Genomic DNA, 16,568 nt, shown 5'->3' with positions numbered 1-16,568 from the left:
TCATGTTGTAATCATGGAAGTGTGTCATGTTGTAATCACGGAAGTGTGTCATGTTGTAATCATGGAAGTGTGTCATGTTGTAATCATGGAAGTGTGTCATGTTGTAATCACGGAAGTGTGTCATGTTGTAATCATGGAAGTGTGTCATGTTGTAATCATGGAAGTGTGTCATGTTGTAATCATGGAAGTGTGTCATGTTGTAATCATGGAAGTGTGTCATGTTGGAATCATGAAAGTGTGTCATGTTGTAATCACGGAAGTGTGTCATGTTGTAATCATGGAAGTGTGTCATGTTGTAATCATGGAAGTGTGTCATGTTGTAATCATGGAAGTGTGTCATGTTGTAATCATGGAAGTGTGTCATGTTGTAATCATGGAAGTGTGTCATGTTGTAATCATGGAAGTGTGTCATGTTGTAATCATGGAAGTGTGTCATGTTGTAATCATAGAAGTGTGTCATGTTGTAATCATGGAAGTGTGTCATGTTGTAATCATGGAAGTGTGTCATGTTGTAATCATGGAAGTGTGTCATGTTGTAATCATGGAAGTGTGTCATGTTGTAATCATGGAAGTGTGTCATGTTGTAATCGCGGAAGTGTGTCATGTTGTAATTGCGGAAGTGTGTCATGTTGTAATCATGAAAGTGTGTCATGTTGTAATCATAGAAGTGTGTCATGTTGTAATCATAGAAGTGTGTCATGTTGTAATCATAGAAGTGTGTCATGTTGTAATCATAGAAGTGTGTCATGTTGTAATCATGGAAGTGTGTCATGTTGTAATCATAGAAGTGTGTCATGTTGTAATCATGGAAGTGTGTCATGTTGTAATCATGGAAGTGTGTCATGTTGTAATCATGGAAGTGTGTCATGTTGTAATCATGGAAGTGTGTCATGTTGTAATCATGGAAGTGTGTCATGTTGTAATCATGGAAGTGTGTCATGTTGTAATCATGGAAGTGTGTCATGTTGTAATCATGGAAGTGTGTCATGTTGTAATCATGGAAGTGTGTCATGTTGTAATCATGGAAGTGTGTCATGTTGTAATCATGGAAGTGTGTCATGTTGTAATCATGGAAGTGTGTCATGTTGTAATCACGGAAGTGTGTCATGTTGTAATCACGGAAGTGTGTCATGTTGTAATCACGGAAGTGTGTCATGTTGTAATCATGGAAGTGTGTCATGTTGTAATCACGGAAGTGTGTCATGTTGTAATCATGGAAGTGTGTCATGTTGTAATCATGGAAGTGTGTCATGTTGTAATCACGGAAGTGTGTCATGTTGTAATCACAGAAGTGTGTCATGTTGTAATCATGGAAGTGTGTCATGTTGTAATCACGGAAGTGTGTCATGTTGTAATCACGGAAGTGTGTCATGTTGTAATCACGGAAGTGTGTCATGTTGTAATCACAGAAGTGTGCCATGTTGTAATCACGGAAGTGTGCCATGTTGTAATCACGGAAGTGTGCCATGTTGTAATCATGGAAGTGTGTCATGTTGTAATCATGAAAGTGTGTCATGTTGTAATCACTGAAGTGTGTCATGTTGTAATCATGGAAGTGTGTCATGTTGTAATCACTGAAGTGTGTCATGTTGTAATCACGGAAGTGTGTCATGTTGTAATCACGGAAGTGTGTCATGTTGTAATCATGGAAGTGTGTCATGTTGTAATCATGGAAGTGTGTCATGTTGTAATCACGGAAGTGTGTCATGTTGTAATCACGGAAGTGTGTCATGTTGTAATCACGGAAGTGTGTCATGTTGTAATCACGGAAGTGTGTCATGTTGTAATCAAGGAAGTGTGTCATGTTGTAATCATGGAAGTGTGTCATGTTGTAATCACGGAAGTGTGTCATGTTGTAATCACGGAAGTGTGTCATGTTGTAATCACGGAAGTGTGTCATGTTGTAATCACGGAAGTGTGTCATGTTGTAATCACGGAAGTGTGTCATGTTGTAATCACGGAAGTGTGTCATGTTGTAATCACGGAAGTGTGTCATGTTGTAATCATGAAAGTGTGTCATGTTGTAATCATGGAAGTGTGTCGTGTTGTAATCATGAAAGTGTGTCATGTTGTAATCATGGAAGTGTGTCATGTTGTAATCATGGAAGTGTGTCATGTTGTAATCATGGAAGTGTGTCATGTTGTAATCATGGAAGTGTGTCATGTTGTAATCATGGAAGTGTCATGTTGTAATCATGGAAGTGTGTCATGTTGTAATCATGGAAGTGTGTCATGTTGTAATCATGGAAGTGTCATGTTGTAATCATGGAAGTGTGTCATGTTGTAATCATGGAAGTGTGTCATGTTGTAATCATGGAAGTGTCATGTTGTAATCATGGAAGTGTGTCATGTTGTAATCATGGAAGTGTGTCATGTTGTAATCATGGAAGTGTCATGTTGTAATCATGGAAGTGTGTCATGTTGTAATCACGGAGAGGAGCGAGCGCAGCTTTTCAAGCAGACGGATGGGAGAGCTCCAAGATGTCATTCAGCTAAAGAGGCGAGTAAAGGTCATTGCACCGACAGCCAGCTTCAATTATTTCAGGCATCTAAGCGAGAGTGCATTCAAACTCCCGGGTGATGCTGGGGAAATAAGTTTAAAAAAATAATGGCCGTCAGAAATGATTGACGTGGTCTTTGCTTGCATCGCTGCTCATCGCATCCTCACACTTGGAAGTCTGGGGAAGAAAAGAAGAACACACATTGTCAGAATGAAAGTGCTCACACTCCTATCACAAAGTTATTTTGTGTCGTTAATTGGTCCCGGACATGACGGCAACAAATTGAGTTTCTTTAATTATATATCCGATATTTTCATAGCAAAGGCTATAGAAAGACTTTCTAAGTAGATTTGACAACTTTATGAGAGTCATTTAGACAGAAATAATCACCTTTACACTCTTTTCATCCAATATAAGTCATGTTGCAAGAGGCCCAGCCAATCAGAGGCCACGATACTGAACTGTCTCATCTAGTGGCCAATACTACTGCAGGATATATATACACACATATATACATGTATATATATATATACACACACACATATATATATTGTTCCTACCCCGGTTATTATTTCAGTTACTATATGTTACTACCTTGCTTATTAACTTGGTTGTATTGGTCACTAACGTAGTTACAAACTTGGTTGTGAACTTAGTCACTACCTTTGGTGACAACATTGGCCACTAAGCTGGTGATTCCCTTGGTTGCCAGTTTTAACTAACTTTTCTACTGCATTGGATACTACCTTGGTAACGACCACGGTAACTACCTTGTTGACTAACTTGGTAACGACCACAGTACTACATTGTTGACTAACTTGGATACCATGCTACCTTGGTAACTATCACGGTTACTATGTTGTTGACTAACTTGGATACCATGCTACCTTGGTAACGACCACCGTTACTACCTTGTTGACTAACTTGGATACTATGCTACCTTGGTAACTACCACGGTTACTACCTTGTTGACTAACTTGGATACTATACTACCTTGGTAACGACCACAGTACTACCTTGTTGACTAACTTGGATACCATGCTACCTTGATAACTACCATACTTACTACCTTGTTGACTAACTTGGATACCATGCTACCTTGATAACTACCACGGTTACTACCTTGTTGACTAACGTGGATACTATACTACCTTGGTAACGACCACAGTACTACCTTGTTGACGAACTTGGATACCATGCTACCTTGATAACTACCACGGTTACTACCTTGTTGACTAACGTGGATACTATACTACCTTTGTAACTACCACACTTACTACCTTGTTGACTAACTTGGTCACTACATTGGTAACGACCACGGTAACTACCTTGTTGACTAACTTGGTTACTACCTTGGTAACAACCACGGTTACTATTTTGTTGACTAACTTGGTTATTACCTTGGTAACGACCACAGTACTACCTTGTTGACTAACTTGGATACTATGCTACCTTGGTAACTACAACGGTTACTACCTTGTTGACTAACGTGGATACTATACTACCTTGGTAACTACCACACTTACTACCTTGTTGACTAACTTGGTCACTACCTTGGTAACGACCACGGTAACTACATTGTTGACTAACGTGGATACTATACTACCTTGGTAACTACCACACTTACTACCTTGTTGACTAACTTGGTTACTACCTTGGTAACGACCACACTTACTACCTTGTTGAATAACTTGGAAACAATGCTACCTTGGTAACTACCACGGTTACTACCTTGTTGACCAACGTGGATACTATACTACCTTGGTAATTACCACACTTACTACCTTGTTGACTAACTTAGTTACTACCTTGGTAACAACCACGGTTATTATTTTGTTGACTAACTTGGTTACTACCTTGGTAACTACCACGGTTACTATTGTGTTGACTAACTTGGTTACTACCTTGGTAACGACCACACTTACTACCTTGTTGACTAACTTGGATACTATGCTACCTTGGTATCTACCACGGTTACTACCTTGTTGACTAACGTGGATACTATACTACCTTGGTAACTACCACGGTTACTACCTTGTTGACTAACGTGGATACTATACTACCTTGGTAACTACCACGGTTACTGCCTTGTTGACTAACTTGGTTACTACCTTGGTAACGACCACACTTACTACCTTGTTGACTAACTTGGATACTATGCTACCTTGGTATCTACCACGGTTACTACCTTGTTGACTAACGTGGATACTATACTACCTTGGTAACTACCACGGTTACTACCTTGTTGACTAACTTAGTTACTACCTTGGTAACAACCACGGTTATTATTTTGTTGACTAACTTGGTTACTACCTTGGTAACTACCACGGTTACTATTTTGTTGACTAACTTGGTTACTACCTTGGTAACTACCACACTTACTACCTTGTTGACTAACTTGGATACCATGCTATCCTTGGTAACTACCACGGTTACTACCTTGTTGATTAACATGGATACTATACTACCTTTGTAAGTACCACGGTTACTACCTTGTTGACTAACGTGGATACTATACTACCTTGGTAACTACCATGGTTACTACCTTGTTGACTAACTTGGTAACGACCACACTTACTACCTTGTTGACTAACTTGGATACCATACTACCTTGATAACTACCACGGTTACTACCTTGTTGACTAACTTGGTTACTATACTACCTTTGTAACTACCATGGTTACTACCTTGTTAACTAACGTGGATACCATACTACCTTAGTAACTACCACGGTTACTACCTTGTTGACTAACTTGGTTACTACCTTGGTAACGACCACACTTACTACCTTGTTGACTAACTTGGACACCATGCTACCTTGATAACTACCACGGTTACTACCTTGTTGATTAACATGGATACTATACTACCTTGGTAACTACCACGGTTACAACCTTGTTGACTAACTTGGTAACGACCACACTTATTAACTTGTTGACTAACTTGGATACCATGCTACCTTGATAACTACCACGGTTACTACCTTGTTGACTAACGTGGATACTGTACTACCTTGGTAACTACCACGGTTACTACCTTGTTGACTAACTTGGTTACTATACTACCTTTGTAACTACCATGGTTACTACCTTGTTGACTAACGTGGATACCATATTACCTTAGTAACTACCACGGTTACTACCTTGTTGACTAACTTGGTTACTACCTTGGTAACGACCACACTTACTACCTTGTTGACTAACTTGGATACCATGCTACCTTGATAACTACCACGGTTACTACCTTGTTGACTAACGTGGATACTATACTACCTTGGTAACTACCACGGTTACTACCTTGTTGACTTACTTAGTTACTACCTTGGTAACAACCACGGTTATTATTTTGCTGACTAACTTGGTTACTACCTTGGTAACTATTGTGTTGACTAACTTGGTTACTACCTTGGTAACGACCACAGTTACTACCTTGTTGACTAATTTAGATACTATGCTACCTTGGTAACTACCACGGTTACTACCTTGTTGACTAACGTGGATACTATACTACCTTGGTAACTACCACGGTTACTACCTTGTTGACTAACGTGGATACTATACTACCTTGGTAACTACCACGGTTACTGCCTTGTTGACTAACTTGGTTACTACCTTGGTAACGACCACACTTACTACCTTGTTGACTAACTTGGATACCATGCTACCTTGGTGACTACCACGGTTAATACCTTGTTGACTAACGTGGATACTATACTACCTTGGTCACTACCACACTTACTACCTTGTTGACTAACTTGGTTACTACCTTGGTAACGACCACACTTACTACCTTGTTGAATAACTTGGATACAATGCTACCTTGGTAACTACAACGGTTACTACCTTGTTGACTAACGTGGATACTATACTACCTTGGTAACCACCACGGTTACTACCTTGTTGACTAACTTAGTTACTACCTTGGTAACAACCACGGTTATTATTTTGTTGACTAACTTGGTTACTACCTTGGTAACTACCACGGTTACTATTTTGTTGACTAACTTGGTTACTACCTTGGTAACTACCACACTTACTACCTTGTTGACTAACTTGGATACCATGCTATCCTTGGTAACTACCACGGTTACTACCTTGTTGATTAACATGGATACTATACAACCTTTGTAAGTACCACGGTTACTACCTTGTTGACTAACGTGGATACTATACTACCTTGGTAACTACCACGGTTACTACCTTGTTGACTAACTTGGTAACGACCACACTTACTACCTTGTTGACTAACTTGGATACCATGCTACCTTGATAACTACCACGGTTACTACCTTGTTGACTAACGTGGATACTGTACTACCTTGGTAACTACCACGGTTACTACCTTGTTGACAAACTTGGTTACTATACTACCTTTGTAACTACCATGGTTACTACCTTGTTGACTAACGTGGATACTATACTACCTTAGTAACTACCACGGTTACTACCTTGTTGACTAACTTGGTTACTACCTTGGTAACGACCACACTTACTACCTTGTTGACTAACTTGGACACCATGCTACCTTGATAACTACCACGGTTACTACCTTGTTGATTAACATGGATACTATACTACCTTGGTAACTACCACGGTTACAACCTTGTTGACTAACTTGGTAACGACCACACTTACTAACTTGTTGACTAACTTGGATACCATGCTACCTTGATAACTACCACGGTTACTACCTTGTTGACTAACGTGGATACTGTACTACCTTGGTAACTACCACGGTTACTACCTTGTTGACTAACTTGGTTACTATACTACCTTTGTAACTACCATGGTTACTACCTTGTTGACTAACGTGGATACTATACTACCTTAGTAACTACCACGGTTACTACCTTGTTGACTAACTTGGTTACTACCTTGGTAACGACCACACTTACTACCTTGTTGACTAACTTGGATACCATGCTACCTTGATAACTACCACGGTTACTACCTTGTTGACTAACGTGGATACTATACTACCTTGGTAACTACCACGGTTACTACCTTGTTGACTAACTTGGTTACTACCTTGGTAACAACCACGGTTATTATTTTGTTGACTAACTTGGTTACTACCTTGGTAACTACCACGGTTACTATTGTGTTGACTAACTTGGTTACTACCTTGGTAACGACCACAGTTACTACCTTGTTGACTAATTTAGATACTATGCTACCTTGGTAACTACCACGGTTACTACCTTGTTGACTAACGTGGATACTATACTACCTTGGTAACTACCACGGTTACTACCTTGTTGACTAACGTGGATACTATACTAACTTGGTAACTACCACGGTTACTGCCTTGTTGACTAACTTGGTTACTACCTTGGTAACGACCACACTTACTACCTTGTTGACTAACTTGGATACCATGCTACCTTGGTAACTACCACGGTTAATACCTTGTTGACTAACGTGGATACTATACTACCTTGGTAACTACCACACTTACTACCTTGTTGACTAACTTGGTTACTACCTTGGTAACGACCACACTTACTACCTTGTTGAATAACTTGGATACAATGCTACCTTGGTAACTACAACGGTTACTACCTTGTTGACTAACGTGGATACTATACTACCTTGGTAACCACCACGGTTACTACCTTGTTGACTAACTTAGTTACTACCTTGGTAACAACCACGGTTATTATTTTGTTGACTAACTTGGTTATTACCTTGGTAACGACCACAGTACTACCTTGTTGACTAACTTGGATACCATGCTACTTTGATAACTACCACAGTTACTACCTTGTTGACTAACGTGGATACTATACTGCCTTGGTAACTACCACACTTACTACCTTGTTGACTAACTTGGTTACTACCTTGGTAACGACCACAGTTACTACCTTGTTGACTAATTCAGATACTATGCTACCTTGGTAACTACCACGGTTACTACCTTGTTGACTAACGTGGATACTATACTACCTTGGTAACTACCACGGTTACTACCTTGTTGACTAACATGGATACTATACTACCTTGGTAACTACCACGGTTACTGCCTTGTTGACTAACTTGGTTACTACCTTGGTAACGACCACACTTACTACCTTGTTGACTAACTTGGATACCATGCTACCTTGGTAACTACCACGGTTAATACCTTGTTGACTAACGTGGATACTATACTACCTTGGTAACTACCACACTTACTACCTTGTTGACTAACTTGGTTACTACCTAGGTAACGACCAAACTTACTACCTTTTTGACTAACTTGGTTACAATGCTACCTTGGTAACTACAACGGTTACTACCTTGTTGACTAACGTGGATACTATACTACCTTGGTAACCACCACGGTTACTACCTTGTTGACTAACTTAGTTACTACCTTGGTAACAACCACGGTTATTATTTTGTTGACTAACTTGGTAATTACCACGGTTACTATTTTGTTGACTAACTTGGTTACGACTTTGGTAACGACCACAGTACTACCTTGTTGACTAACTTGGATACCATGCTACTTTGATAACTACCACAGTTACTACCTTGTTGACTAACGTGGATACTATACTGCCTTGGTAACTACCACACTTACTACCTTGTTGACTAACTTGGTTACTACCTTGGTAACGACCACAGTTACTACATTGTTGACTAACTTGGATACTATGCTACCTTGGTAACTACCACGGTTACTACCTTGTTGACTAACGTGGATACCATACTACCTTGGTAACTACCATAGTTACTACCTTGTTGACTAGCTTGGTCACTACATTGGTAACAACCACGGTAACTACCTTGTTGACTAACTTGGTTGTTACCTTGGTAACTACCACGGTTACTATTGTGTTGACTAACTTGGTTACTACCTTGGTAACGACCACAGTTACTACCTTCTTGACTAACTTGGATACCATGCAACCTTGATAACTACCACGGTTACTACCTTGTTGACTAACATGGATACTATACTACCTTGGTAACTACCACAGTTACTACCTTGTTGACTAACGTGGATACTATACTACCTTGGTAACTACCACACTTACTACCTTGTTGACTAACTTGGATACCATGCTACCTTGATAACTACCACGGTTACTACCTTGTTGACTAACGTGGATACTATACTACCTTGGTAACTACCACACTTACTACCTTGTTGACTAACTTGGTCACTACCTTGGTAACGACCACGGTTACTACCTTGTTGACTAACGTGGATACTATACTACCTTGGTAACTACCACACTTACTACCTTGTTGACTAACTTGGTCACTACCTTGGTAACGACCACGGTAACTACATTGTTGACTAACGTGGATACTATACTACCTTGGTAACTACCACACTTACTACCTTGTTGACTAACTTGGTTACTACCTTGGTAACGACCACACTTACTACCTTGTTGAATAACTTGGAAACAATGCTACCTTGGTAACTACCACGGTTACTACCTTGTTGACCAACGTGGATACTATACTACCTTGGTAATTACCACACTTACTACCTTGTTGACTAACTTAGTTACTACCTTGGTAACAACCACGGTTATTATTTTGTTGACTAACTTGGTTACTACCTTGGTAACTACCACGGTTACTATTGTGTTGACTAACTTGGTTACTACCTTGGTAACGACCACACTTACTACCTTGTTGACTAACTTGGATACTATGCTACCTTGGTATCTACCACGGTTACTACCTTGTTGACTAACGTGGATACTATACTACCTTGGTAACTACCACGGTTACTACCTTGTTGACTAACGTGGATACTATACTACCTTGGTAACTACCACGGTTACTGCCTTGTTGACTAACTTGGTTACTACCTTGGTAACGACCACACTTACTACCTTGTTGACTAACTTGGATACTATGCTACCTTGGTATCTACCACGGTTACTACCTTGTTGACTAACGTGGATACTATACTACCTTGGTAACTACCACGGTTACTACCTTGTTGACTAACTTAGTTACTACCTTGGTAACAACCACGGTTATTATTTTGTTGACTAACTTGGTTACTACCTTGGTAACTACCACGGTTACTATTTTGTTGACTAACTTGGTTACTACCTTGGTAACTACCACACTTACTACCTTGTTGACTAACTTGGATACCATGCTATCCTTGGTAACTACCACGGTTACTACCTTGTTGATTAACATGGATACTATACTACCTTTGTAAGTACCACGGTTACTACCTTGTTGACTAACGTGGATACTATACTACCTTGGTAACTACCATGGTTACTACCTTGTTGACTAACTTGGTAACGACCACACTTACTACCTTGTTGACTAACTTGGATACCATACTACCTTGATAACTACCACGGTTACTACCTTGTTGACTAACTTGGTTACTATACTACCTTTGTAACTACCATGGTTACTACCTTGTTAACTAACGTGGATACCATACTACCTTAGTAACTACCACGGTTACTACCTTGTTGACTAACTTGGTTACTACCTTGGTAACGACCACACTTACTACCTTGTTGACTAACTTGGACACCATGCTACCTTGATAACTACCACGGTTACTACCTTGTTGATTAACATGGATACTATACTACCTTGGTAACTACCACGGTTACAACCTTGTTGACTAACTTGGTAACGACCACACTTATTAACTTGTTGACTAACTTGGATACCATGCTACCTTGATAACTACCACGGTTACTACCTTGTTGACTAACGTGGATACTGTACTACCTTGGTAACTACCACGGTTACTACCTTGTTGACTAACTTGGTTACTATACTACCTTTGTAACTACCATGGTTACTACCTTGTTGACTAACGTGGATACCATACTACCTTAGTAACTACCACGGTTACTACCTTGTTGACTAACTTGGTTACTACCTTGGTAACGACCACACTTACTACCTTGTTGACTAACTTGGATACCATGCTACCTTGATAACTACCACGGTTACTACCTTGTTGACTAACGTGGATACTATACTACCTTGGTAACTACCACGGTTACTACCTTGTTGACTTACTTAGTTACTACCTTGGTAACAACCACGGTTATTATTTTGCTGACTAACTTGGTTACTACCTTGGTAACTATTGTGTTGACTAACTTGGTTACTACCTTGGTAACGACCACAGTTACTACCTTGTTGACTAATTTAGATACTATGCTACCTTGGTAACTACCACGGTTACTACCTTGTTGACTAACGTGGATACTATACTACCTTGGTAACTACCACGGTTACTACCTTGTTGACTAACGTGGATACTATACTACCTTGGTAACTACCACGGTTACTGCCTTGTTGACTAACTTGGTTACTACCTTGGTAACGACCACACTTACTACCTTGTTGACTAACTTGGATACCATGCTACCTTGGTGACTACCACGGTTAATACCTTGTTGACTAACGTGGATACTATACTACCTTGGTCACTACCACACTTACTACCTTGTTGACTAACTTGGTTACTACCTTGGTAACGACCACACTTACTACCTTGTTGAATAACTTGGATACAATGCTACCTTGGTAACTACAACGGTTACTACCTTGTTGACTAACGTGGATACTATACTACCTTGGTAACCACCACGGTTACTACCTTGTTGACTAACTTAGTTACTACCTTGGTAACAACCACGGTTATTATTTTGTTGACTAACTTGGTTACTACCTTGGTAACTACCACGGTTACTATTTTGTTGACTAACTTGGTTACTACCTTGGTAACTACCACACTTACTACCTTGTTGACTAACTTGGATACCATGCTATCCTTGGTAACTACCACGGTTACTACCTTGTTGATTAACATGGATACTATACAACCTTTGTAAGTACCACGGTTACTACCTTGTTGACTAACGTGGATACTATACTACCTTGGTAACTACCACGGTTACTACCTTGTTGACTAACTTGGTAACGACCACACTTACTACCTTGTTGACTAACTTGGATACCATGCTACCTTGATAACTACCACGGTTACTACCTTGTTGACTAACGTGGATACTGTACTACCTTGGTAACTACCACGGTTACTACCTTGTTGACAAACTTGGTTACTATACTACCTTTGTAACTACCATGGTTACTACCTTGTTGACTAACGTGGATACTATACTACCTTAGTAACTACCACGGTTACTACCTTGTTGACTAACTTGGTTACTACCTTGGTAACGACCACACTTACTACCTTGTTGACTAACTTGGACACCATGCTACCTTGATAACTACCACGGTTACTACCTTGTTGATTAACATGGATACTATACTACCTTGGTAACTACCACGGTTACAACCTTGTTGACTAACTTGGTAACGACCACACTTACTAACTTGTTGACTAACTTGGATACCATGCTACCTTGATAACTACCACGGTTACTACCTTGTTGACTAACGTGGATACTGTACTACCTTGGTAACTACCACGGTTACTACCTTGTTGACTAACTTGGTTACTATACTACCTTTGTAACTACCATGGTTACTACCTTGTTGACTAACGTGGATACTATACTACCTTAGTAACTACCACGGTTACTACCTTGTTGACTAACTTGGTTACTACCTTGGTAACGACCACACTTACTACCTTGTTGACTAACTTGGATACCATGCTACCTTGATAACTACCACGGTTACTACCTTGTTGACTAACGTGGATACTATACTACCTTGGTAACTACCACGGTTACTACCTTGTTGACTAACTTGGTTACTACCTTGGTAACAACCACGGTTATTATTTTGTTGACTAACTTGGTTACTACCTTGGTAACTACCACGGTTACTATTGTGTTGACTAACTTGGTTACTACCTTGGTAACGACCACAGTTACTACCTTGTTGACTAATTTAGATACTATGCTACCTTGGTAACTACCACGGTTACTACCTTGTTGACTAACGTGGATACTATACTACCTTGGTAACTACCACGGTTACTACCTTGTTGACTAACGTGGATACTATACTAACTTGGTAACTACCACGGTTACTGCCTTGTTGACTAACTTGGTTACTACCTTGGTAACGACCACACTTACTACCTTGTTGACTAACTTGGATACCATGCTACCTTGGTAACTACCACGGTTAATACCTTGTTGACTAACGTGGATACTATACTACCTTGGTAACTACCACACTTACTACCTTGTTGACTAACTTGGTTACTACCTTGGTAACGACCACACTTACTACCTTGTTGAATAACTTGGATACAATGCTACCTTGGTAACTACAACGGTTACTACCTTGTTGACTAACGTGGATACTATACTACCTTGGTAACCACCACGGTTACTACCTTGTTGACTAACTTAGTTACTACCTTGGTAACAACCACGGTTATTATTTTGTTGACGAACTTGGTTATTACCTTGGTAACGACCACAGTACTACCTTGTTGACTAACTTGGATACCATGCTACTTTGATAACTACCACAGTTACTACCTTGTTGACTAACGTGGATACTATACTGCCTTGGTAACTACCACACTTACTACCTTGTTGACTAACTTGGTTACTACCTTGGTAACGACCACAGTTACTACCTTGTTGACTAATTCAGATACTATGCTACCTTGGTAACTACCACGGTTACTACCTTGTTGACTAACGTGGATACTATACTACCTTGGTAACTACCACGGTTACTACCTTGTTGACTAACATGGATACTATACTACCTTGGTAACTACCACGGTTACTGCCTTGTTGACTAACTTGGTTACTACCTTGGTAACGACCACACTTACTACCTTGTTGACTAACTTGGATACCATGCTACCTTGGTAACTACCACGGTTAATACCTTGTTGACTAACGTGGATACTATACTACCTTGGTAACTACCACACTTACTACCTTGTTGACTAACTTGGTTACTACCTAGGTAACGACCAAACTTACTACCTTTTTGACTAACTTGGTTACAATGCTACCTTGGTAACTACAACGGTTACTACCTTGTTGACTAACGTGGATACTATACTACCTTGGTAACCACCACGGTTACTACCTTGTTGACTAACTTAGTTACTACCTTGGTAACAACCACGGTTATTATTTTGTTGACTAACTTGGTAATTACCACGGTTACTATTTTGTTGACTAACTTGGTTACGACTTTGGTAACGACCACAGTACTACCTTGTTGACTAACTTGGATACCATGCTACTTTGATAACTACCACAGTTACTACCTTGTTGACTAACGTGGATACTATACTGCCTTGGTAACTACCCACACTTACTACCTTGTTGACTAACTTGGTTACTACCTTGGTAACGACCACAGTTACTACCTTGTTGACTAACTTGGATACTATGCTACCTTGGTAACTACCACGGTTACTACCTTGTTGACTAACGTGGATACCATACTACCTTGGTAACTACCATAGTTACTACCTTGTTGACTAGCTTGGTCACTACATTGGTAACAACCACGGTAACTACCTTGTTGACTAACTTGGTTGTTACCTTGGTAACTACCACGGTTACTATTGTGTTGACTAACTTGGTTACTACCTTGGTAACGACCACAGTTACTACCTTCTTGACTAACTTGGATACCATGCAACCTTGATAACTACCACGGTTACTACCTTGTTGACTAACATGGATACTATACTACCTTGGTAACTACCACAGTTACTACCTTGTTGACTAACGTGGATACTATACTACCTTGGTAACTACCACACTTACTACCTTGTTGACTAACTTGGATACCATGCTACCTTGATAACTACCACGGTTACTACCTTGTTGACTAACGTGGATACTATACTACCTTGGTAACTACCACACTTACTACCTTGTTGACTAACTTGGTCACTACCTTGGTAACGACCACGGTAACTACATTGTTGACTAACGTGGATACTATACTACCTTGGTAACTACCACACTTACTACCTTGTTGACTAACTTGGTTACTACCTAGGTAACGACCCTACTTACTACCTTTTTGACTAACTTGGTTACAATGCTACCTTGGTAACTACAACGGTTACTACCTTGTTGACTAACGTGGATACTATACTACCTTGGTAACTACCACGGTTACTACCTTGTTGACTAACTTGGTTACTACCTTGGTAACGACCACACTTACTACCTTGTTGACTAACATGGATACTATACTACCTTTGTAACTACCACGGTTACTGCCTTGTTGACTAACTTGGTTACTACCTTGGTAACGACCACACTTACTACCTTGTTGACTAACTTGGATACAATGCTACCTTGGTAACTACAACGGTTACTACCTTGTTGACTAACGTGGATACTATACTACCTTGGTAACTACAATGGTTACTACCTTGTTGACTAACTTGGTTACTATACTACCTTTGTAACTACCACGGTTACTACCTTGTTGACTAACGTGGATACTATACTACCTTTGTAACTAACACGGTTACTGCCTTGTTGACTAACTTGGTTACTACCTTGGTAACGACCACACTTACTACCTTGTTGACTAACTTGGATACAATGCTACCTTGGTAACTACAACGGTTACTACCTTGTTGACTAACGTGGATACTATACTACCTTGGTAACTACAACGGTTACTACCTTGTTGACTAACGTGGATACTATACTACCTTGGTAACTACAACGGTTACTACCTTGTTGACTAACGTGGATACTATACTACCTTGGTAACTACAACGGTTACTACCTTGTTGACTAACTTGGATACTATGCTACCTTGGTAACTACCACGGTTACTGCCTTGTTGACTAACGTGGATACTATACTACCTTGGTAACTACCACACTTACTGCCTTGTTGACTAACTTGGATACCATGCTACCTTGGTAACTACAATGGTTACTACCTTGTTGACTAACTTGGTTACTACCTTGGTAACGACCACACTTACTACCTTGTTGATTAACTTGGATACTATGCTACCTTGGTAACTACCACAGTTACTATTTTGTTGACTAACTTGGTTACTACCTTGGTAACGACCACAGTTACTACCTTGTTGACTAACTTGGATACTATGCTACCTTGGTAACTACAACGGTTAC

At 39.9% G+C, this 16,568-nt stretch overlaps 1 protein-coding gene across 1 annotated transcript in view; it reads right to left on the bottom strand.

The window, feature by feature from the left end:
• Nucleotides 1–983: 983 nt before the first annotated feature.
• LOC133552549 (dedicator of cytokinesis protein 2-like) overlaps nucleotides 984–16,568 on the bottom strand; it is a 393,779-nt gene continuing 378,194 nt past the window's right edge. Inside the window, 1 exon segment of the mRNA XM_061899789.1 lies at nucleotides 984–2,678. Coding sequence (XP_061755773.1) covers nucleotides 2,616–2,678 — 63 coding nt within the window. The 3' untranslated portion in view covers nucleotides 984–2,615.

This window comes from Nerophis ophidion, linkage group LG05 (genome assembly GCF_033978795.1).
Source record: "Nerophis ophidion isolate RoL-2023_Sa linkage group LG05, RoL_Noph_v1.0, whole genome shotgun sequence".
NCBI classification, from domain to species: domain Eukaryota; kingdom Metazoa; phylum Chordata; class Actinopteri; order Syngnathiformes; family Syngnathidae; genus Nerophis; species Nerophis ophidion.
The sequence above is the reverse complement of the archived record's forward strand: the minus strand, read 5'-3'. Positions and strand labels throughout refer to the sequence as shown.